Genomic DNA, 24,666 nt, shown 5'->3' with positions numbered 1-24,666 from the left:
CCTATGGTAAGCTATCCAAGGAAGCTGAGAGTGCAGATGAAGAAATGCAAAATATTTCTCCTTGTGTTTAAAATAAAACTAAGTCAACAACCTGGATCAGATTTTTAACTTTGATGAAATTGGTCTCTGTTAGAAGTGGGTGACTTTAAGGACCAACAATTCAAAGGAGGAAAACCAGGATTTAAGGCCAAGGACTGACTGTGATGCTGGGTATAAATGCCAGTTGAGATATAACCACGTCGTTGTTTTTATTACAATTGTCATTTTTTGGTGCTGGGTCTGTTTACAAAATTCTACTGGTTTCAAACCATCTGTTCCTCACCCTATTTTCTCTAGAAGCCCTATCACTTTTAGCACATGATTTTGCAGAATTAAAGGTTTTTCAGGAATGCAAACATCGCAGGAAGAGAGAAATGCCTCTGCTGTTCTGACGAAAACGCAAAGAGGTAGAGAAACATTCCATAAATAAAAAAGGAAAACAAAAAGAAACATTAAACTTTATTTTGCTTCAGCAATAGTTTCTAATGAGAGATGTGAAACACAGGACAAAACAATCGCAATAATCTTGATTTACACCACAAATTTATATATATAAATATATAAATATATAAATATATAAATATATATATATATATATATATATATATATATATATATATACACACACACATAAAAATACATACACATACACACACACACACAGAGGGAGGGAAGGAGAGAGAGAGAAAGAGAGAAAGGGTCCTTGCCCCCACTAGACACTTAAAATCTAAGCAAGACAGAGAATTAAACAGGCATCAATTGTGGTACAGGAAGGAGGGATTAATCCAATTAACTTTTTTTTTTAAGTGGCACAAACAGGAAAGAGATTTATTTCTTTCTCATATAAAAAAATTCTGGAGGCGGGCAATTCAAACTGACCCTGTATTGTCCACCATGGCAATTCACCCGTCATCTTCCTTTTTTTTTTTTTTAACTATTTTATTAAGGTATGACTGACACACCAAATGCTGCACATATTTAATGTATCCAACTTGATGAGTTTGGAGATAAGTATACACTCATGGAACCATCACCACAATATATTCCATAAACATACCAGACACCTCCATAAGTTTCCTCCCACCCTCTTTTAATCCCATTAATTTTTGAACATCATATTTAATTATATATCCTCAATTGAGGTAAGGGAGGAGAAATGCAAACAATGAGGGAAGCAGGTCTGAAACTATTTTAGATACATTGTAGCACTGAGCAAATGGGAAACCAGTGTTAGCTGGGAGCCAGGGTGCTCTCTATGGAAAAAGGGAGATATAAATACACAGCAGGGAGCCAAGGAAGAACCCTCTGGAGACCTAAAAGCAAAGATACCCCGGTAGCAACAACTATATCTAGTACCTGGATCTTAGGTTCTAATACCATTCCTCACAATAGGGAACCAGGGCTCTTCAAGAAAGGGTTGATTGCAGGGCTGGGCAAGCAAGGTATAGAATGAGCCTGGAACATCTTGTTACCTGAAGTGCTCAGAAAAACAATGGAAGCACATCAAAAGGACACAGGGGCCTGCTTGAAGGTGATCCTACTGGTTAAATATGAAAAAATGTGACCATCTAAATAAATAAGGTCAGTAATGATTATAAACCACTGAAAAATACCTGTGGATCTGCTTATCTTCTGAAATTGGGCAATATTAAAGAACTGAGTATTTAGCCTCAAAAAGTAAACTGGGTAATGCTAATTTAATTTCATATTAAGTAATTAATACCATGAAAGTATTCTATAAACTGTTGTTTAATAAAATGCAAAATAGTGTTTTCCTTTGTGATCATTCTCAGATATACGTTAGAAATGAAGTTTCCTGGCAGGGAAATTTTTTTCAATTCATAGATTATCCTTCTACATAATTTCCAAAGTATAATTGTTGACCTGACTAAATAAAGTTTTCCACTGCTCTCTGATTACTATATCAGCACATCCAACTGTCAAGTGAATTTGGGATCCAGCGTAAAATGAAGATTGTGTGAATCTGAACTATTTAAAAGGTACAGTTTTAGTAACTATCATTAGTACCAGTAGTATACAATGATTGGACCTTTGCAGGTTTAAGAAATAGCTGATGTTAAAATTATCTAAACCTAAAGAACATGGGGCCAGGATGGGGGGACCAGAGTAATGATTACCAAAAAAAGAGAACTGAGTTGGTATCTCTTCCTTCAGTATTTACTCCTTTCATGTCAATAAACATTTATTGATTACCTGTTGTGTGCTGGGCATCATACCAGTTTCTATACTGAAAGAGTGAAGACATATCTGTGCATCTATATAGATACCGAACATAAACCGTTGTTCTTTTGAATTACTCTAGCCTTGTGAGGGCCATAAAGATAAAATAAAGATGGATTTCATAAGAGACAGAGGCAACTGGGGACGTTATGGAAAGACAAACTACACAGTATTCTATATTCGGCCCTTCTACTCTCAGAGAATGACTCCATCATCCAAACAGCTGCCCGAAGGTCAACATGGTAGTTAACCAAAGGGCCCTCTCCTGAAAAAATACAGATCATAACTTCTCTGGCTTGAAATTCTTCAATAACTTTCCATTTCCTATAGCATAATATCAAGCTCTTTATATTTAGCATACACAGCTAATTATGATTAGGTCCCTCGTTTCATTACTTCTACTCTTTCGTTAGCACGTCATGTTCTAGCCAAACCCAGCAACACACAATTTCTAGAATGTGTCATGCTTTTACTTGTCTCTGGGCCCTTATACATGTTCTCCCTTTTGTCTTCATCACTCTCCCTACCTTTCTTGTCTTGGCCACCTCTTATGCATCTTTCAGGTCTGCTTAGATGTCACTCCACCGGAAGTCCACCCTGACTCTTCAAAGCTGAATTAGATGCCCCTCCTATGTGTTCTCACAAAAGCCTATGCTCCGCCTAGTGTAGTATTTATCACACCTGATTCTCCCAGCCTCACCTCCAATTGGCTGTGAGTTCTGTGAGGGCAGGGACTCTTGTTCACTGCCATACCTCAGTGCCTTGCACTGAAGTGTTCAATATCCAATACAGTGTTATTAAGGAAATTAACAAAACATGTCCAATAATATTACTAAAAATAATTCTTTAATTAACGATTTGGGGAAGCTAACCTCAAAATTTCCTGTCCATGTAAACTATCTAAACATTAGATTCAGAATGTGATGGATGTTGGGGATGCATGGGTTCAGAAAAAGGCAGTACCCAATCACACGCAACAAACTGTGTGTGTGTGCACACACGTGAGCATGTGCATATGTTTATCTGATTATCCCCATCTCTCACCCGACAGTTCTACTTGGTAGTTGAAGATATTTATGGAGAAAGTGGTTTTCTAAAAAAAAATTTGTGTGCGTGTGTGTGTAACTTCAAGAGGTTTTTTGGGGGTGTTTTTTTTGGTGTTTTTTTTCTTCAATAAATCATAGCACAGCACTCATGTCTAAAGGCGGTAAAGATGGGTAACAAGGATCAAATAACTTTTCACAACCCATTCAACTATAAGGCATTATGAATTTTCTTTTCAATTAACAGCTTACTTTTAGAAAGTATTTAGCTTGTTTTTCCTTTAAAAGCAGTGTTTTTCAATCCATGCTCCATGGTGTCCTGAGGATTCCCTAGAGGCTTCGGGGCCGAAAGGAGCAGGCGCTAAGTGAGCAGAGCTTTGAGCCCCGACTCCCTGCTTCAATCAGAGCCACTCTGCTTTTATCTGTTGTTTTTTTTAATAACAGAATTCCAAAAAAGATTTTCCTTGAAGAAGAGTTCACTACATTAAAATAAAAAGAAAAAGGTTAAAAATCACCACCTTAAAGAATCAGTGGTGGATTGAGTCTCACACTCTCTAATTCAAGTCCTTAATGTCTTTCATATTTCTTGTTTATTTCTTGTACATTCATCTTTGTCAGGTTTATTGGCTGGTTTATTTCTAAAATGAGAAATACCATTTGAATACAGAAATACCCAGGTAGAGAGAAAACAACATGAGTTTTGAAAAGCATATTTATTCTCTGATGCAGCTGTTTCTAAATTTATTTCTCTTATAATGTTTAATGGCATTATTTATGTACCAATCTTCAAGCTAACGATTCATAACACAGAATAACAAAATAATCTAATTGAAAAACAGAAAAGCCCACTGTAAATGCCAGCTGCTGCTATGTTTTCATGTACTATCAACAAATATCTCATCTCGCTTTAATACTGTCTTAGGAAAAAGATTGTCTTAAATGGAAAAACCCAACAAACTCACATTTAACTAGCAACTTTAGCTATTTTACCAAGAAACAAAAGGGGAACAAGGTAACTGAAACCAGGGGGTCCTCCATCATGCAACATTCAGAAGACCAGTGGGGAGAATTTGATCTGCTGATGAACACACTCATGGATGAGGAGGAGAAATGGGATTCTCTCAGACAGAAACCTTCTGCTGTCCTATGCACACCAGCATGGGGATTGTGGAATGGCACTCACCGGAAAACACCTGATAAACACCTGCAATCAAGTCCCAGCTCTGTAACAGTAAGTTGGGTGAATCGAAAACTTTAGAGGTGAACACATATAATTATTCATAAGATCTACTGAGCTGAGAAGGGTTAAAAGATAAACTGAGGCATATTAAAATGTTAAGCATTTATCTGAGCAAAAATCAATTCAAATAGGGCAGTGCCGAACGGGAAGTGGTTATAAATGCTCCACCAAGAGGAGTTCAGGGAAAAGGAGGAAGCAAAGAAAGGAAATAATTGATTGGCTATAGGTGAAAGCCTAGTGGGCCGTTGGTGATTGGTGGTCCTTAGGTTTCAACTTTGTAACCTTGAGGCATCTACAGGCTTAGATTTTGGCTTAAGTAGGTCACCCCATGGCATTAGAGCTACCTCAGTCTAATGGCCTCCTTGTTTAATTTAACAGAACAACCAACCTAATTTTCACCTCTTCCAGGAAACCTTACATGAGTACTCTGACCTACAGAGCCATCTTTCACCCCCAAACTCCTCTGCAGGTACTAGTCACACCCACATTTGCCAGCCAGTATTGTTAGTTAACTTTTTGTAGAAGGTCCATTCTCTCCAACTAGATTGTAAACCACCAAAGGGTAAGCACCATGTCTCATTCCTCCCTATACACCCTAAAGATATGAGAATTTTACTGAGCATTTGCAGGTGCTAAATAAATACTTTTTGACTGCTTGTTTCATTTTAGATATGGTTTATATTAATACCCACTTACAATGCTGATGGAAAGACAGTTTGGTATGGCTGTGTCAGACACTCCATTCCTTTAAATGACAGTCAAGAGCGTAAGGGAAAAATTGGGTGGCCAGAGCAGGCTGTTTTGAGAGCCACCCAATCCATCTGAAAGTACCTCCATGCATGTGTCACCCCCAAAGAACAAAGCACCCATCCTCTCCTAGAGCTAAACCTTTCCTCCTCTTCCCATGCTAGGTACCAAATTAGAAATCAGAAAACTTGGATTCAAGTCTCAGTTATGCCAAGGACTGGGCAATTCATTTCATCTACTTGAGTAGACTACCTCTAAGGTTCTTTGCTCTAACTATCTATGGTTCTATGAGACTAACTTCAAGCCTTTTCCTTCCATATCTGAAATCCGTGGAATGGCCCGTTCCTCCCAGTACTAAAATTACCTGTCTTTCGTGATACCGCCCATCATCATCACTGTTGCACCTGTGCTCCAAGACCTTTCTGACTTCTGCTGCAAGGTTAACATACTCATGAAAGTATGTTCACTTCTAATGATGACACTTAAATTTCTCATCTGATCTTTACTTCATACCTGTGCTCATTTAACAAATACACATCGCGTAGCTAATTGGATAGTACAGGACAACACACACACTTGGGGAAATTTCTAATATATTCCTGCTTTCAGCAGCAAAGACAAGTACGACCCTATTTACAAAGAAGCACCAGTAATAATAAATAAAATTAAACTATTTTCATGTTGGTCACGAAATAGGTTATTTTCAGCATAATCAACAGCTCAGTGGCCCTGAGAATAATTCCCTGACCTTTCCAATTTTGTAAGAAACTTATTTTTATTGTCTAATCAACATTAAATGATATTAGGGAATGTCACAATGGTTGTTACAGTAAATGGCTTAGAAAGAAAATCCAGTAACAATTTTGATAGATTTGGGGGAATATATGAGCTAGATAAGAATATATGAGCCATATAGAAATTCAAAGCAATTTAAATTAATATCTATCAGTTTTGAATAATGAAGAAGTTTTTCAGAACCTAATGTAGTTTTGTTCTGCAAAAAGACTAGGCATATCACACAAAGACCTTTCCCTAGCCAAGTAACTTGTTATCCAATTAATTAAAAAGGAAGGTGGCAATTTCACTTCTTCTTGTCTAGCAAAAAGAGCCATGATAAAATCACAGATGAAAAGGTCAGTTTTAGAAGTGAGATGTAGGTAACTGAATCCTCCAGGAAATATTTAAATGTTATTTTTCCTTGGCCAAAATTAGACCAACATTTTGCGACATCTTGGGTGTTAACCCTAGTACCAATATTAAACAGTTGCATAAAAATTTTTGACTAACAGAACAATGAGGTTTTGCTTCATTTTTAACAAAGACAGAGTGACTGGCCACTCATACAAAATCAGCCAAAAGTACTCTTCCACAAATTATTATCAAATCTATCAACTCTGAAAGAAGCATTAACTGGAAAGAAAGAAAAATTGTAAAAAAACCATTTTGTGAAACCAATGAAATAACAATTTTAGTCTAGTGAAGAAAATTCATTTTGTATCGTCTAAAATAGTATATCACTATATCAATGATACTACAATAAACATTTTTGTTATTTTAATTACATCAAATAATCCCTACACTAACTCTATTTATATCCCTAAATGCAGATGTAAACTTATGCTCAGCATATCTGAGTAATCTTCCTAAGGTCACACAGATATTAAGCAGCAGAGCTGAGTCCAGATTTTCTGGCCGGTGGCCTGCACACTTAAGCACTATTCTCCACTGCCTCCCAGTTAGTCACCACTCCCAGTAAATATTCACCACTCCCAGTAAACACAGAGCAGGAGGAGTTATTGATTCCATAACTGCCATTATAGCATTGAGATACAATTTATATGAAGTGTCTGAATACACAATTAGTTCAATCCACTATATAAAAGGTAAATGCTTAAGTCTCATTCATTTCTAATAAATTTTCAAACTGGGAAAGGATACAAAAGGAAGAAAAGTACAAATCTATATATCATATCAATTAACAGAAAAATATAATTAGAGTTGTCTTTGGACTTAGCAAGTATTGAAAACGCTTATTGTCCTGCTGTCCTTTCAGCCCTTTGAGTTGCCTGTTAGAATTTGAAATTTCACTGCTGAAACAAAAGAAAGGTGGAAGATATGTGCATTCCAAAGCACTGTACCCTTTTGCAATTTCCCGTCCATATTTATTACCCGGATCTTTAAAACACTCAACTAGAAGCTAAACCAATTCAAAGATATGTGTAAAATGTAAAATTGGAAATGCTGCAAAATCAACGTGACCTTTAAAGTGTAACATTTCCCACAATCGTTTAGTTAATACTAGAAAAACATTTTACAGTGTTTAAAGCATAATCTTCATGTGTAATATTTGAAGCAAATATAAAAGCAAATACAGAACAAAGTACTTAAAAATCAACCACATTTTTTAAACAAAAACTGCAATTAATTTTAAACTACCACTTTTTCTGTAATAGTTACATTATATATATATTTTAAACATTCATAACCTATAAGGGTACTCTGCTTTTCAAATACAAAACTGATGAAACCACTGTCACCCTACCCCAGTCACCTCCTGCAACTGGTAGGACCTAGTTGTATGACTAATTCTCCCCCAATTTACCCACATTAGTTTGCTTGAGAACAAAACTATGTACCGAGCAAAAGGCCAAGATGGGCCCTCTCTGTGAGCCAACAAGACCACGCTTGATTAATCCCCAAGGCACTGGTCTCAACAGCACATTTTCAAACCAACCAGACTCCTCAGTCAAAGATACTTTAAGTAAAGATAATAATTAGGTAGTCGATATTATCATAAAATTAAATTTTGAATGAGAGCATATGTAGTCTTCCATCTTCAGATCCAATCATACATTTGTTAAAAGATATGCAAATCAATGCTAATAGGCTGGCAAAATTTCCCCAAGAGAGAATCACACTTCAGATAAATCGCCATTCATAATTTTTTTATTTCATAATCAAGTAGCAATCCTTGAGAACCTCTCTTTCCCTTTTGACTACTTTGATTAAGTATTTTCAATAGAAGCTGATCAGAAAATACTTTTTCTCAGACTATTTTTTTTTTCCTGCACCTCTCCTAGCAGGAGAGAAAAATTAGCAAGAAAAATGAATTCAGAATCCACCCCATTCCCATTTACTAAATGGTGTAGATGTGTATATCCCATTGCCTTTAACACCTGAGAATTAGGAAGAAAAAGAGTTCAAGGAAACAAACTGAGCAATCTAATATCTGGCTAAAGGTCAAATTCTATCTTTAAAATTGAATACAGTTTCTATCAACTCTAGGAATTCAGTTCATATTTCTTTAATGCAAAGAGTGAAAGAACAAGGTTACAGCATGAAGAAACAAAACAGTGAAACATCAACAAAGCAACTAAATTAGATACCTCACCTGTCACAGAGAAAATCAATAAGGCTCAATGAATTTATATTGTACACAGACTTACTTAAGGAAAAACTTTGAAATATAATGTCTTTAGCTTTTTGTGTACTAAACACATTCTGCTCCATTGGCTGGAAGAAAACTTTAAGAAGATGGCCTCTGGGTAGAGGGCAAATAGGACTCAAGCTATACTTTAACACAGAAGCAAAACACAGAAGGGAGAAAAGCAGTTGGGGAGGGAAGGTTTATATGCCACTTATGTAAAAATCATACACGTTGGCTTTTTACTGGGAAAGGAATTTAACAGGCAACACTAAGAATGAAATAGGAGGAATCATCTTGGCAAGAAACAAAACAGCAAGAGGATTAAGCAGCCCTGAGAGTGGTTTACACCCCCAAACAAGAAAAGAGTGAGACAAACTCAGGTAGGAAAAAGACAAAACCCCAACCGCCTCTCTTACTCTGAGAGAGAGACAGAATAAGACACACCACCACCAACAAAGAAGTCTCAACCTAGAATTCAGGTGCTCTGGTTCTCTCCCTCCCTCCCTCCCTCCCTCTCTCCCTCTCTCTCCTCTCTCTCTCATACCCTCAGAGCAAAGGGACAACATATTTTACAACATTAACAGAAAACCAAGAAGAAAACAGCTATGCCTGGTTGGTCAGCCCTGCCCACAGAGGCTTCCTACAAACTCCATGGAACCTCTTTTGACTACATCTTCATTTCCCAGAGTCAACCCCAGAATTTGTCCCATTTTGTCTGACAAGAGAGGGATTCATGGCCACTGTGGTAAAGCAAAGGCACAATCCTGCAAAATGGCTACATTTAAGGAGTCCACAGAATCTCAACAGGCTCCTAAGTAATCTCCTTACCTCCCACATGACCCTCTATCCTTTCTAAAAATATACCTTTCTACAATGTAGACCATGATCCTATTCAATTCAAAATCTTTCATGACTACACATCGAAAAAGTCCAAATTCTGTGACCCACCGTTCAGACACTGAGAATCTATCCTGATTCTTTTCCAGCACCATCTTGTTCTGTTCTATGATAGTATCCTTCACCTTCCCTCTTTTTGCCTTTACTTGTGCTACTCCATCAGCCTAGAATTTCTTTCCATCCGCTCTACTGCATAAGTACTGCATTCTAACACCAGCTCAAGATATCACCTCCTGTTGTGTGAAGTCATAGGCAATCTCCCTTAGCTACATCTCATTCTGTGCCACACCAGAGCTTTGTTTATACCCATTTTGGACACAGATTATATTCTGAATCACAGCCATTTATTTACATATTCATCTTCCCTACCTCCATACCACAGGGTTCGGGGGGGGGGGGGGGCGGGGGAGAGTTATATTATCTTTTTTTTAATTGTGGTAAAGTACACATGGTATAAAATTTACTGTCTTAACCATTTTTAAGTATACAGTTAAGTAGTGATAAGTATATTCACATTGTTCTGTAACCAATCTCCACAACTCTTCATCTTGCAAAACTGAAACTCTTTACCCAGTAAGCAACACCTCCTCCATTTCCCTCCTATCCCCAGCCCCTGGCACCCAACTTTCTACTTTCTGTGTCTTATTATAAATTTGACTATTCTAGGTACCTCATATAAATGGAATCATATAGTATTTGTCTTCTCATGACTGACTTATTTTGGTTACCATAGTGTCCTCAAGGTTCATCCATCTGCAGCATGTGTCAGAATTTCCTGCCTCTTTAAGACTGAATAAAATTCCATTGTGTGCATATACCACATTTTGTTTATCCATTCATCCGCCCATGGACACTTGGGTTGCTCCCACCTTCTGGCTATTATGAATAGTGCTGCTATGAACATGGGTCTTCAAAATCTTGCTTTAAATTCTTTAGGGCATATACCCAGAAGTAGAATTGTTGGATCATATGGAAACATTATTTTCATTTTTTTGAGGAACTGCCTTCCAAAGCACCTGCAGCATTTTACATTCTCATTAAGAGTGCACAAGTTTTCCAATTTCTCCACATCCTCACCAACACTTGTTAATTTCTATGTTTTTTAATAATAGCCATTCTAATAAGTGTGCATTTCCCTAATGATTAGTGATTTTGAGCTTCTCATGTGCTTATCGGCCATTTATGTATCTTCTTTGAAGAAATGTTTCTTCAGGCCCTTTGCTCAATTTTTAATTGGACTGTTTGTGCTTGCTGTTGTGTTGTAAGAATTTTTATATACTCTGGATATTAACCCCTTATCAGATATATGAACCAGAGCTCTTTTTTAATTCACTTTTCTATTCCCTAATATTTCAGAGTTGGCTATAAGTATTACAGAAATATATTTTGAGTTGAAGATGTTTCTTCCTTTTTTAGGATTTTTTTTGGAGGGGGTATAATACAAAATTCAGGATATCCAAAAAAGGGTATACAGTGGAAAATGAAACTCCTTCCCATCTCTGTTATCCAGCCACCAAGTTTCAACCCCCAGAGATATTTCCATTTTCTTATAATTCCCTCCAGAGATACTCTGTGCATATATAAGAAAATACATATCTTAATTTAGTCTCCTCCAAAATAATAACCTACTAATACCCACTGTTCTGTACCTTGCCTTTTTGACTTAATAATTATTCCATTTCAGTGTATATAAATTGCTTTATTCTTTTTAACAACTACTAAATATTTCACTACATGTATCATAATTTATTTATCCAGTCCCCTAGGGATGAGCACTTGTTTCCAATTGCTGCCAAGAATATCCTTAAATATACATTATTTCACACAAGTACAAGATTTGTGGGTTAAATTCTGGTAGGGGGATCAAATGATATGTGTATTTTAAGTTTTGATAACTATTTCTAAATTGGTGTCAACGAAAACTACAAAAATTCCTACATCCATTAGCAATAATGACATTGCCTATTTCCCCATACCCTCAGTAACACCTCACGTGTTCAAAATTTGTTTCTTTACCAATTTGATAGGTTAAAAAATGAGTATCTCACTGAAGTTTTATTTTGCATTTCTCTTTTATGAACTGCCTTTCATATCCTTTCATATCTTTGTCCATTTTTCTGATTGTTGGTCTTTTTCCCACTGAGTTGTTGGTATTTTCAATATATTTATGAATTAGCCCTTTTCCTATGGTATAAATTTTCCAATGATATGAATTAATATATTTATGAAATTAGCCCTTTTCCTATGATATGAATTGCAAATCATCCTAGTTTGCCTTTGCTTGTTGATATAGTTTTTTTAATCTGTTTTTGGCAGTGCAGAATTTTAATATAGTCAAGTTTTACTATTCCTCTCTTTTATGGTTTCTGAGCATTTCTTACTTTCTATTCCCACAATTATCATAGTGAAAATCCTCACTACCTTGTAAGTAAATTACAGCTTCCCAACTGGTCTACTTTTTATTACTCTCTCTACCTTCCAACTGATCCTATACACTTGTCAGATTAATCCTCTTAAAATACTGTAAATTAGTAGAGACACAGAAAGTTGAGATTACAATATAATAAAGATGTCAACTGTCCTGACAGGAAACGACTATTACAGTTTTGTCTTGTACTAATTAAGCTCTCTCAAGCATTCTCAAACTCAGAAGTGTAAAGTTTTCTATAATTTTAATTCATTAGAATGTCACTGACCACAGGTCTAAGTATTATAAAAGAAAGGGACATTTTGATTGGAAACTAGGATTATATTCAATACACCAACTGCCTCAGGATTTCAACTTCACAGGACTATTTTTATGCTCTCCCCCCCAGAATCTTTCTACCAAACTCTACCCTGCCCTAGTGGCTTCAACCACACAGAGGCTGGTCATAAGAGCTTTAGAATCCAGGTTTTTCTCACCATAAACAGGAAATAATGTGTCTCTGACTCTATACAGAATGTGACACTATAATTCATGCTTTGGGAATGAGGACTAACATTTCAAGCTGACAGCTAGGTAATAAATATGATTAGGAGCCAAGCACGCAAGCAGAATATCCCAAAATGTACACCTTTCATGAGAAGACACAAGCAGGCTTAATCAGTAAGACAAATTCAGATAAAAAAATGCAGTTCCCCCCCCCGCCGCTCCCAGGCACAGCCAAATAAGCATCTTTTCAGCAGTACTACCTTCTTAACCCCAAATCATTATTTCCCTTGAGGACTCTTCTACAAAACTAAAAAAAAAAAAAAAATTTAAGTTGGAGACAGTAACCAAGTATGACTCGTTAACCAAATAATTTTTCACATTTCTTTGTAATGAGTTAAAATTTACATAGGTTTCAAATAAAAAGTTTACATACACAGTCCTCAAAATTAACCAATGAAGTACACTTTATCTCCATTTTCCCAAAAGGAAAATGAAATTCAAAGACCAAAAGTTCAAGTTCACATAGCTGATAGTAGAGCTAGCACTTGAATAAAAGTCTTCATAACCCCATTCCATATTCTTGTCACTATACATCACCACTTTAACATCTGGAAATTTACATTTAATGCCTATTTTTTAATTTCAAAATAAAAGTTTTAATAAAATGTTTAGAGTATTAACATCATGCAGTCATATACACCAGATATGCCCCAAACTATTAATCTTCTAATGTGTTTTCATAACCCATTTGTTCAGATAACAGTACTTCTCTTACCCGTAAAAAATACTCATTAAAAACACAAGCTAAGGAGCTTCCCTGGTGGCGCAGTGGCTGAGACTCTGCCTGCTAATGCAGGGGACACAGGTTCAAGCCCTGGTCTGGGAAGATCCCACATGCCACGGAGCAACTAGGCCCGTGAGCCACAACTACTAAGCCTGCGCGTCTGGAGCCTGTGCTCCGCAACAAGAGAGGCCGCGACAGTGAGAGGCCCACGCACCGCGATGAAGAGTGGCCCCCGCTTGCCACAACTAGAGAAAGCCCTAGCACAGAAACGAAGACCCAACATAGCAACCAATCAATCAATCAAGAAAAATAAATAAATAAATCTTAAAAGCAGAAACCTACCACTTAAAAAAAAAAAAAAAAACACAAGCTAATTAGTTTATAAAGTGCTTCAAACTACTCTTAGATAATAACAACACTAAATTGTCAATACTTAACAAACCAAATAATAGTTACTTAGTATCTTAATCTGACACTAATAAAACTCTTATTAAAGTAACTATTAAACAAATAAGCTCTTGGAAAAATACCAAAACGCTTAGTAAATAATTTCCTACCACAGGCAAACTAAAAATTCAGGCATACATATATGTGTGTGTGTGTGTATATATATATATATATTCCAAGTACATGATATTCTGGAAAAGGCAAAACCATGGAGACAGTAAAAATACCTGTGGTTGCCAAGGGTTAGGAAAGAGGGATGAATGGGTAGACCACAATGGATCTCTAGGGCAGTGAAACTACTCTGTATGATACTATAATGGTGAATCCATGACATTACACATTTGTCCAAACCCATAGAACGTACACACCAAGAGTGAACCCTAATGTAAACTATGAGCATTCGGCATAATGATGTGTCAATGTAGGTTTATCAATTGTAATAAATGTACCATTCTGGAAAGTAATGTTGATAATGGGAGAGGCTCTGCTTGTGTAGGGGCGGAGAGCATGTGGGAAATCTCTGTACCTTCCACTCAATTTTGCTGTAAACCTAAAACTACTCCAAAAAATAAAGTATATTTTAAAAATTAAGGTAAATGATCTGTGGCAACTCTAATCTGTTCAATCATTGCTTCAGAGGTCCACTTGTACCTGTTCGGGAAAGAACACCCTTGGCCATCAACCCTAACCTTCAGAGAGATTCTGCCTTACACACCCACTGCTCCTCCCAATCCTGCCCTGCCCCTCGTAGCCTGCTCAGCATCTAACGTGACATTGGTAGACTAAGTCCAAAGACACGGAGAAAATTAAGTATAGACAACAGATGGAGAAGGCAGGTAGTGGCTAAGAAGGTAAAGAGTTCCGAAAGAGGGAAATCTGCAGAAAAATCCACAAGAGAGCACAGAAAGGAGAAAACAATCCTGAGATGCTCTGAACTTACTGGTCTACATAATGTGAAAATCACATGAAATTAAATTGTCCTAAAATACAAAACATGATATTACAAGCATTTCCCTTCTTTAAAAAATGTCTTTGCTGAACATGATTCCAAAACTAGACCTTGATAATGTGTTTACAATGTGTCCTCTGGCCACAAGAGAGATGATTTTTCAAAAGTTGACCATAAATGCTATAAACATTTTTCAAGAAAAAGATATATAAAAGTGTGTGTGTCAAAGTGCCATTACAAAGACCTAGCTCTCAGAATAAACTTTTGGATAAAATTGCAAAATTTTAATTTTTATGATATATTACATGGAAGAAAGACGTACATTTTTATCTTCTAGGTATTCTTAATCTCAGATGTCAGAAACACACTATGAGTTACCAAACTGAGCAGGAGTTCACTGAGATCTTGAAACAGTCACACAGAATGACTGGGGGGGGGGAGGGTGCTTGTTTGCTCTGTTCATCAATGAGGCCAGGCTAAGCACTGGCAGACCCAAACACCTGAGTCATTTGGGAGATGCTAAGAACTCCAGTGGCAAAACAGGGACCCGTAAGACAGGCTTAAGAATGGTTCTGGCAGGAGTCACCACCATCACCACCACCACCACCTGAGCAAAAATCAACCTTCTGTATCTAAAGTTTCAGGGGAGGCACAAAGGGTGGAGTTTCACCAGCAATCCAACTCAGTTCAGCAAATACCAAGTAAGCACCAACAAAGTACCCAGCGCTAGGGTAAAGGTGCTGGGGGACACTGAAGAGAACTTGGTCTCTTGGTATGGCAGTCTGGGGAAGCCTGAGTGAGGACAGCCCCATAGAAAGCCGCTCGTGGAGAGGAACCAACTCGCCAGCACCGACTTGCCAGCCACTGTGGAAGTGAATCTTTTAGCCCCAGGCACACCTTCCACTAACTGCACCTCTACTTGGTATCTATTGACAACCTCACGAGACCCTGAGCCAGAACCACCTGAATTGCAGACCCATAGCAACCATGAGATAATAAACGATTACCGTTGTTTTCAGCCACTAAGTTTTCGATATGGTACAAAGCAACAGAGAACGAATGCATCCAGATTTTACATAAAAGGCTTAGAGAGGCTAACTTACCTACTACCACGTAGGAGTGAGCACTTAAACCACGTCGGGAACCCAGTCTCTAGGCTTTAGATTCAGTTTCCTTGTCATTAAATGACACCACTTCTCAAGTAAAATAAGTTATAATACCGTAAGAATGATCATTTCTCTGATTACACGACCAGCACTAACATACCAGGCTTTCCACAGCACAGAGATACAGCACATGTCCCCGCATACTTAACAGACATGATGACACCTGCAATATAACTGAATTTGTGACTCTTCATGGTACTTTTTGGGGTTTTTACTATCTTCTGAAAGAATTCTGGTTTTTTTTTAAGTGTACAGATTTTGAAAATAAAAACCTAACATATTTATAGCATGTTAATACTAAACAATTACATTATTGACACTGAGGATATTTATACACTTTACAATCTTAATCACAATAAACATTTGTGTAATTTTAAACAGAATTAATACGTCACACTAAGAAAAGTTCCACTGCTCATTGTTTAAGGATTTGTTTTTTTGCTTTGAGTCTTCAACTTTTAGCATTACACAAACATAGTAAAATATATTATCAAAATGCTCATGACGGTGAACTCTTAAGTCCCGATCCATAAAACGGTTACCATCTTGCAGGACAAGGCTGCGGGCTCTTAGCCTGTCTCCTCCTAGAGAAAGTCAATGGAGCATTTCACTGTTACAACCACATCTGCATGTAAATGTAACTTAACTAAGGACACATTGTTATTAAAAGGAACCTACAATTTTTTAGCTCCAAACCTGACACTTTTCTTCTGTGCCACGTTTTAGCCAGTGGTTCTCTACTCTGAATGCCTAGGGCACTTTGAAAATTACCCATACCTGGACATCATCCCCCAGAAACTCTGATTTAATTGCTTTGGTCTGTTTTAGCCATCTAATATATAGTAAACCAGTGGTGATAAATTCACAGAAAGTTTATGCCACAAAGGGAGAAACTGTGGATATCCCTACATGTTAGCTAAAACATCCTTATCCCCTAAGACAAAGATACCTTGCAATAAACGAAGCAGAACAAGGAGGAAGAGGAGGTGGGAAGCTCAAACCCATTCTGCTGCTTTCATGGAGCCACCAAGGAATATTTTATTCCCCCGATTCCTCTCCCTGAACCCCATCACCCCACACCTTAACTCCACTGCAAGCTTTAACTCAAGCATCACCCCCTCCATGAAGCCTTCAGGCTCACACAAAATAAAGAAACCCATCTTTCTGCATCCATCTTACCCTGAACTCTACCTCTAAATAGCACATACTGCACAAGGCATTTATTTACACATCCATTTCTCTTACTGGCCTGAGGGCTCCTTAACGGTAGGGTCCCTATATTATTCATCCTTCCCATCTTATATATCTTTGTATCCAGAGCCTTGAAGATAGACAGTAGATATTAAAAAGTATTTGCTGAATTGTATGGGGTTTTTTTTATGCTTGGTATGGTTATTTCCCCCTTGGCCTCCTAGTAGACACGTTTCTGAAATTTTTCAACTTCTCATAAAAGAAAGGGGACTCCCACTCCCCCCACAACTGGATTAGGTTAGCGAATAATGTATGCAAAAAGGCCAGATACGGTGAGAGCAAGACAGCAGTGGAACCCTAGGCCAAGAAAGAATAGGATAAATGGGGTAAAATGAGATACACGAAGCTAAGATCAGGTATGAATTTTTTTTAAAGGGAGAGATTAGGCAAACAAAGGGACAACTTGATTTTCATTCACAAGAAGGTGTGACAAAGAACACTGATTACAGGCAACCATAGTATTTTCGTATTTTCGACAGAGCTTTTAAAATTCTGAACTGAAGACCAATGAAGCCAGAAGCTCTGAGAAAGAACCCAGGCCTATCTACTCTAGCCTCACTCCCTCCCCTCCTGTTTACCCCTTCACCCAGGGCAGTTCACTCTGCCTGGAACCTGAAAAGTTTTGCTTTCTCTTTTCTCCCAGCCTCTCTGGTCACTCTCCTTCAGCATCCTTACATTTTTCTTTTTCTTGGTTTGTCCCTAAAATGTCAATATCCTCTAGGACTTACTTTCAGCCTTTTTCTCTTCCTTTTCTATGCAGTTCCTCTGAGCATTTTTATCCTTACCCATGCCTTCAACCACTCTCCATGTGGCAAGCACTCAGAAATCTGTTTCTCCAGCCTCCCCAGCTCTTGTGATGCTCCAAGACCGTATCAACTGCCCCCTAGATGCCTCCAACTCACCAATGACATGCCCCACAAGCACGTTAAACACAACGTGTCCAAATCTGAACTATCACCTTCCCCCGCAGAACTGCTTCTTCTCTTTTCCCTCCCACTACCCAGAAAGCCGGCAGTCATTCGAGTCAGCCTCATTCTCCCATTGCCTTTACAGTCAAACAGTCGCAAAGACCAGCCAGCTCTCCCTCCTCCTAGATATTCTCCTAAACATTCTCACTTCTGAGCACCCCCACTACTTCTGCCTTTGTCTGTGCTCTCAGCCTCCTATCACCCACGCTAATTGCACTGTCCACTCCGGCCCCCAATCTTACCACATCCCCACCCCACTGTACCCCAATCTACACAGCACACTGCTTTCACGGTGATCTTTCAGGTCACTCACGTTTCTTCAGTGGCTCACTACAACACATGGGATGGGAAATGCGCCCTGAACTAGCTTTCTACTTTCCTCTCCTTTCACTCCTGACTTTGCCCTTCACACTCTAATATAATGACCTACCTACAGTTCCCAGAACACACTATGCTCTCATAGTACCACATGACTATTCATGTTATTAGCTCCACCTGGAAATGCTCTGTGCTGCTTGTCACCCTGCCCAATCCTACTCAGCTGTCAAGACTCGGCTCAAACACAACCACGGCTAAAGCCCTGCTCTGGCATTCCTGTCAGGGATCAAGAGCTTCTGCTAGGCTTGTTTTGCATGTGTAGGTATCTCCATTAGAGCAAATAGCACACAATATTTGGACTGTTGGTCAAGATGTCCACTGTCCTATAGACTGTAAGCTCCTTGGTCAAGGAAAGTGACTTTTCAACTTTCTATCCTCAGCACTAGTTCAATGCACACAGCATACAGAAAATTTTAAAAAGTTATTAATGTATGAACTGTAGGCCAATGAAAGGAAAAAAGATCAACCAGACTTTAAGTATAGAAAAAAAATCCAGATCTTAAGAAAGTACAGACATCTATTATTAAGTCCCACTCATTAAAAAAAAATAGAAATATATGGTTATTAACGTAGTACAAAGGTGACAAAGAAAAAATCTGTCATTGGACTAAGCAGGCAATAAGGAGCTAAGAGTCTCCAATGGAGCAGCTGACAAAAGATTAGCAGAAAGGTCAGAGATAAAGGGGGTTCTTTCTCTGAGTCAAGTAATTCATCAACCTGAGTCCATGGACTGAGCAAAAGACTGGCACCTTCCTCTCTCAGTTCACCACTCCTCCCCTTTGTCATGATTCTCCATACCCCTTTCCCAGTCCCACTACCAAGTCCCAGCTTCAGTGGGCAATTCCCTTCAGCTGGAGCCACAAGCCTGGGATATAAGAGAGGGGAAGTCTTTGTTCTCGTGGCCAGGACCTAGAGGAAAGAAAATGAAACTGCTATTTACTGAGAACCTATTTTGTGCCAGACATTGTGCTACTTTAAGAACACTCACTGGGACTTCCCTGCAGTCCAGTGGTTAAGACTCCATGCTTCCACAGCATGGGGTGCGGGTTCTATCCCTGGTCAGGGAACTAAGATCCCGCATTTCTGAGGTGCGGCCAAAAAAAAAAAAAGCTCCCTAAATCTCACAGTAATCATTTATAATTAGTACCCCATTTTACAGATGGGAAATTTGTGTCCAAGGCCACACAGCAATGACAGAGCTGGCCCAAGAATCCAGGAATATTTCTCCAGAGTATTTCTACACCCCTGACCACCTCAAAATGGAGAGAGATGTGGTCCAACCATTCTAGGTTGCAACTCAGAATACATTATTCTCCAAAACACTATTATAAGTGTTGGTTACAGTCTATAGTATCACTAATACGCAAAGGCACACAATGAGTTAGCAAAGCTTTGGGGTCCTGGCCTGGAAATCTAAATGCTATTTGTTATTTTATTCCTGTAAGTACACTGTTCAACATGACAAACAAGTGGTCTTGAAAATTTATTTGGGGAATACAAGGAGTTCTTAAGTGAGGCTTTTCCTTAAGAATATTTTCTTCCACAAAAAATCACGAAGGATAGAAACTATTTCACCTTGTTAACTTGTAAGAACCATGACACTAGAAGACACCTATGGGAAATATGCTTATCTGACCAGGTGCTCATTTACAGTGTGCTGTCATTTGAATAAAACATCATACTAAACCCTACAGACCACAGCTTATGATAGAAATGCCACAAACTACAGCAGTACAGCTGATATGCTTGTAATCTACTGACAAAATGTAGTCTTTAGCAAAGTGAAACCAGATTTCTGGTGTGAAATCAGATGTCTGTGGACTTGTCTTTCTTGGCTTCCAGAGCAGTATTAGCTACACTAAATACACAGCTTAGCTGTATATTAAACCCACGACTTGGCAATATCATGACAGTTTGGACATGAAGCATCAGCATTTTTATTGTAATTCTTATAAACCAAAGACATTTCTGAAATAAAAATCCTAACTCTAAACACTCAGCTAAATGTGGTAGTATGTCTTTCTCACTGTGGGAACAGCGTTAGAGCTTTTTAAACACATTATGGAAACCCTTCCCCTTCACTTTTCAAGCTGACACTCTTTCCGCAGGGCTGTGGAATGATCTGATAGAGGGAATCAGGTGTCAGTCCTTGTCCTAGAAATTCTAGGATCAGATAGAACAGGGGATCACCTGTGAAAATGCAAATACCCAGGAAGCTTAGCACCTTTAGGAGAGTTAAGTACTAGATTGCTCTCCACAATCACAAGCAAGATCAAAAGAAAGCGGGTGACCCGATAGAGAAACAGGGAGGGAAGTTAATAGTATCTGTGTGCCAGGCACTGTTTTTACACTTTCTTTTTAATATACTCGTTGTTCTGTTTTGATAGATGAGAAGTTAGGGGCAAAGGAGTTTTAACTGGCCTACAGTCGCAGAGCTAACATAATAAGAGCCAGGATTCACGTCCATGTCTGAAAGACTGTAAAAGTCATGCTACTTCCACACAGGATTTGGAGTGGAACAAAGAGCAGTGGTAAATAGCCAAGAATATGGAGGTAAAAGGCAGAAACCTACCATTTTTACCCAGCAGTGGTCGTCTGAGACTGATTTCAGATGAGACTCACATTCTACCTTTTATAACCTTGCAAGATTTAATTTTAAGTAACTTTTTTTTTACCTTATATAACTTTTGTAACCAAAAAAAGACAACTTGTTTCACTTCAATTTAAAAAAAAAACAAAAACGAGGTTATGGGAATTCCCTGGCAGTCCAGTGGTTAGGACTCAGCACTTCCACTGCCGGGGGGCCTGGGGTTCAATCCCTGGTCAGCGAACTAAGACGCCGCAAGCCACTCGGCACGGTCAAAAAAAAAATTAGGATTGACATATACACACTACTATATATAAAACAGATAACTAATAAGGACCTACTGTATAGCACAGGGAACTCTTCTCAATACTCTGTAATGACCTATATGGGAAAAGAATCTAAAAAAAAATTGGATATACGTATACGTATAACTGATTCACTTTGCTGTACAGCAAAAATTAACACAACATTTTAAATCAACTATACTCCAATAAAAATTAAAAAAATAAATTTAAACATTAAAAGAAACAACAAAAAAAGAGGTTAAATGTAAAGAAACCCACACAAGTGCACAGCCTACTTTAGTATTTATTTTCCTAAGTGCATCATCCTTAACATTGTCCATGCTTTCTAATCTTAGGTCATTTTTCTGGAACAATTCAAATAATTATCCTCATCTAATTATTATGCTGGTTCAATACATTTATTACACTGGAAAATGACTATAACTTTACTACAGGACACAAATCACCATGGTCAGTCATCCTTGAATGTTTACTTCTGAAAGTATCAGTAAGGCAGGAAAAGAACATTGTTCTCCCACACCACCACCACCACTATCAGCAGTACAGTGAAGGTCTTCTACATTAACACTTAACTATTCAGAAAAACCGCAGAAAACCGGTAAAAGGCCTGCCCCCAAATGGCCATCTCCAACAGTCCCCTCATTCTCACCATCCTACTCACGGCAAAGTGCTCAGCACTTTGGTAAAAAAAAATATCTATTGAATCAATAAATGAACCTATCACCAATAAACAACTATTTCCTGTTTTTTTCAGATAGTAAATTATGTGGCCATCTGCCAGTTGAGCACACACAAATAAGAAGGCAGGTTCAGGACACAGGCAGCCAATGTCAACATGCCATGGAGAGCAATTCTAGTTTTCCTGTGTAAGTATCCAAGAATGTGATTTACAAAATCTTTGCCTGTGGCTTACCTGAATTTTAACTAATTCAAAACATTTCTTTATATGGGACCCAGAGGATGCATAAGGTGTTTCCAAACTTCTGAGAGCAGTTGTGTTTCATTTCACTAATACTAGGGGAGGAGAGATCATGGAAAAGTTCCAGAGAAGAACCGTTAAAAGAGCCCACACTGAAAAATCACAGCAAACCTTCAAAGACTTCAATATGCTGTTTGACAACGTTTCAGAAGTGAAGAGAATGCTGGTGAGGAGGTATCAAAGTGAAAGTCAAGAAGAAAAGGCCCTGTCTGGTCATTTCTCCCTCCCAAAATACCCTTCTCTATGAGCTTAAGAGAAGATCCCAAAAGAACTTCAACACTTGTAACATTGTTATTAACTTTATGCTTTGGAGTCCTAAAGGATTTTTACAGGAGTCCCCTTCTAAAATGTAAAGATCTTTGGAGGGGTTCCTGTTTATTATCAAGGAGAGCCATGATGCTTTAATTTCACAGTCTCAGAGATTAGTCCAAGTTAGCTAAGAGATGGGGGCCTGAGACAGACAACTACAGGACAATTGCAAGACAGACAACTACCGAGAGGTGAAGGGTAATGACAGTGTTCTGCCAGGTCAAGTGACTAAAAGGGACCTATGCCAGCTGTCAAAGTCCCAGCCAACTTACGGACTCCGAAACACCTGAAAAAAAAAAAACTCTTCGACTTGGAGCCTGTGACCCTTGAAGGTGGGCCTTAGGTTCCTGCTGAAAACGTAGAATCTGGCCCCAAGATCCAAGGGCAGTTCTGGATCTAGTCCTTCTCTCTTTGTCTCGCTCTCTTTCAGGATAAAGTCCTAGCTCCTTCCACCCCTAACCATTCCTTACTTACCCTTTCCCCCGTTCCTCCTCGGTGAGAAGGGGTAAGTGGTTACTTTGTGCCCTCGCCCAATTTGGCCAAAACCCTAAAAGTAAAAATGACAGAGACAAACACGTGTTTTAAAACCCTGACGTTCAAGCCTCAGGAACTCCCACCACTCGCCCAACGTGTCCAGACATAAGGCAGCGCGCCTCCACAGCGCTCCCTCTCGGCCAGGACTTGGGCCGGAGTTGCCCCCTCTGGTGGGGGGCACGAAGAGAGGGCGCGACCTGGGGGCGCCTGGCCAGCGGGTAGGAGCGCATCGGCTCCGGGCCTGGCGTCCCTGTCTCTGGGCTCCGGTTTCCGACCCGCGTTGGCGGAAGGAGGAGGGGTCCGGGGTTGGCCGCCCCGCTGGGCCTCAGATAAACACGCGCACGCACACATGCTCGCTATCACCGCAGGACTCGCGGCCAAGCAGCCCTCCGCCTCCCAGCAACACTCGTCCCCTCTGGGGCTAACTCCGGGGTAAGGGTCCCAAGCCCTGGGAGCCACCAAGGGTCGGCAGCGGCACCCCGCCTGCCCACCCCAGCCAACCTCACAGCCCCCTACAATCCCCCAAACACCCGCCCTCCGCACCCGCTGCGCAGCTCAGCCCTAGGGAAGTCCCCGCGTGGGTTCCGCCCTCCGCCAGCGGCAAGCTCCGCCCCCGCCCCCGGAGCGCGGGAGCTTCGCGAAGCTCCGCCCCCAGCGGTAAAGCAGTACTTCCGAACGCCTGCGCGGGTTAGGCCCAAAACCCGGCCTGGATCTGAAACGGATCAAAAACAACACTCGCTTAGCAGGCAATTATTGAGCACTTGCCCTGAGCTCAGCGCTGTACTAACAGCTGAGAGAGGGCAACAAAGAGTTGAAAATCTGTGAGACTGTGACTTCATCCTCTCCCCTTGTTTTACAGATGAGGAAACCGAGACCCCAGCTGTTGTTTTGAGTGCACAGCTATAGTGGCAAGCTGCCTTATTGAGGCTCTCCCCTCTGGATTCGTCTTTTCGGCGTTTTTTCTACTAAAGTGGGCACGGGAAAACTATTCGATGTTGCCGCTTCTAAACAAGCCAGAAGGAATAACCCAGAACAAGTGGTTTACTTTGGAGAAACTGGAATTGCATACCTAAGCTTTTGCATTCAAATGACACAAACTCTTACCTGGGTTATTAAAACCTTCGAAGAAAGTGAAACCTACAACTACTTTTTTTTTTAACCCTCCGCCAATTATATCCTTGATTATGTCTGTCTTTATCGTCCTTCTGGATACTGACAAAGTATTCTGTGCAAAGCGTTCAATACAAATCTAAGTACCAGACACTCTGGTACTTTGGGTTCAAAACTAATTCTAAGGTTTTAAAAACCTAGTCAGAGACTTAAACGGACCTGATAACTAGAACTATTAGTCTCCCGAGGAGAATAAAATTGATCTCCTGTGAAGGGGTTGTGTGGCAGTTTTGTAGTTTTTCTTCTTTGTCAATGAAATAATTACTGTAAGGTAAGCTCTTCTCTGCTAAT

The 24,666-nt window shown here is 39.2% G+C and overlaps 1 protein-coding gene across 3 annotated transcripts in view; it reads right to left on the bottom strand.

The window, feature by feature from the left end:
* Positions 1 to 23,827, bottom strand: part of IMMP2L (inner mitochondrial membrane peptidase subunit 2) — a 904,017-nt gene extending 880,190 nt beyond the window's left edge. Inside the window, exons 1-2 of one of the 3 annotated variants that reach the window (XM_059932691.1) lie at positions 23,749 to 23,827; positions 23,146 to 23,218 (exon numbers count right to left, since the gene is read on the bottom strand). Coding sequence is in view for 1 of the 3 variants with exons in the window: in XM_059932690.1 (XP_059788673.1) it covers positions 18,427 to 18,454 (28 nt within the window). In the remaining 2 variants the exon portion in view is untranslated. Of the gene's footprint in view, positions 1 to 18,426; positions 18,503 to 23,145; positions 23,219 to 23,402; positions 23,425 to 23,748 lie in introns of those variants that run through there. The other 2 variants (XM_059932693.1, XM_059932690.1) reach the window with 2 other exon arrangements.
* Between the last annotated feature and the right edge of the window lie 839 nt (positions 23,828 to 24,666).

This window comes from Balaenoptera ricei, chromosome 9 (assembly GCF_028023285.1).
Source record: "Balaenoptera ricei isolate mBalRic1 chromosome 9, mBalRic1.hap2, whole genome shotgun sequence".
In the NCBI taxonomy this organism is placed as follows: domain Eukaryota; kingdom Metazoa; phylum Chordata; class Mammalia; order Artiodactyla; family Balaenopteridae; genus Balaenoptera; species Balaenoptera ricei.
The sequence above is the reverse complement of the archived record's forward strand: the minus strand, read 5'-3'. Positions and strand labels throughout refer to the sequence as shown.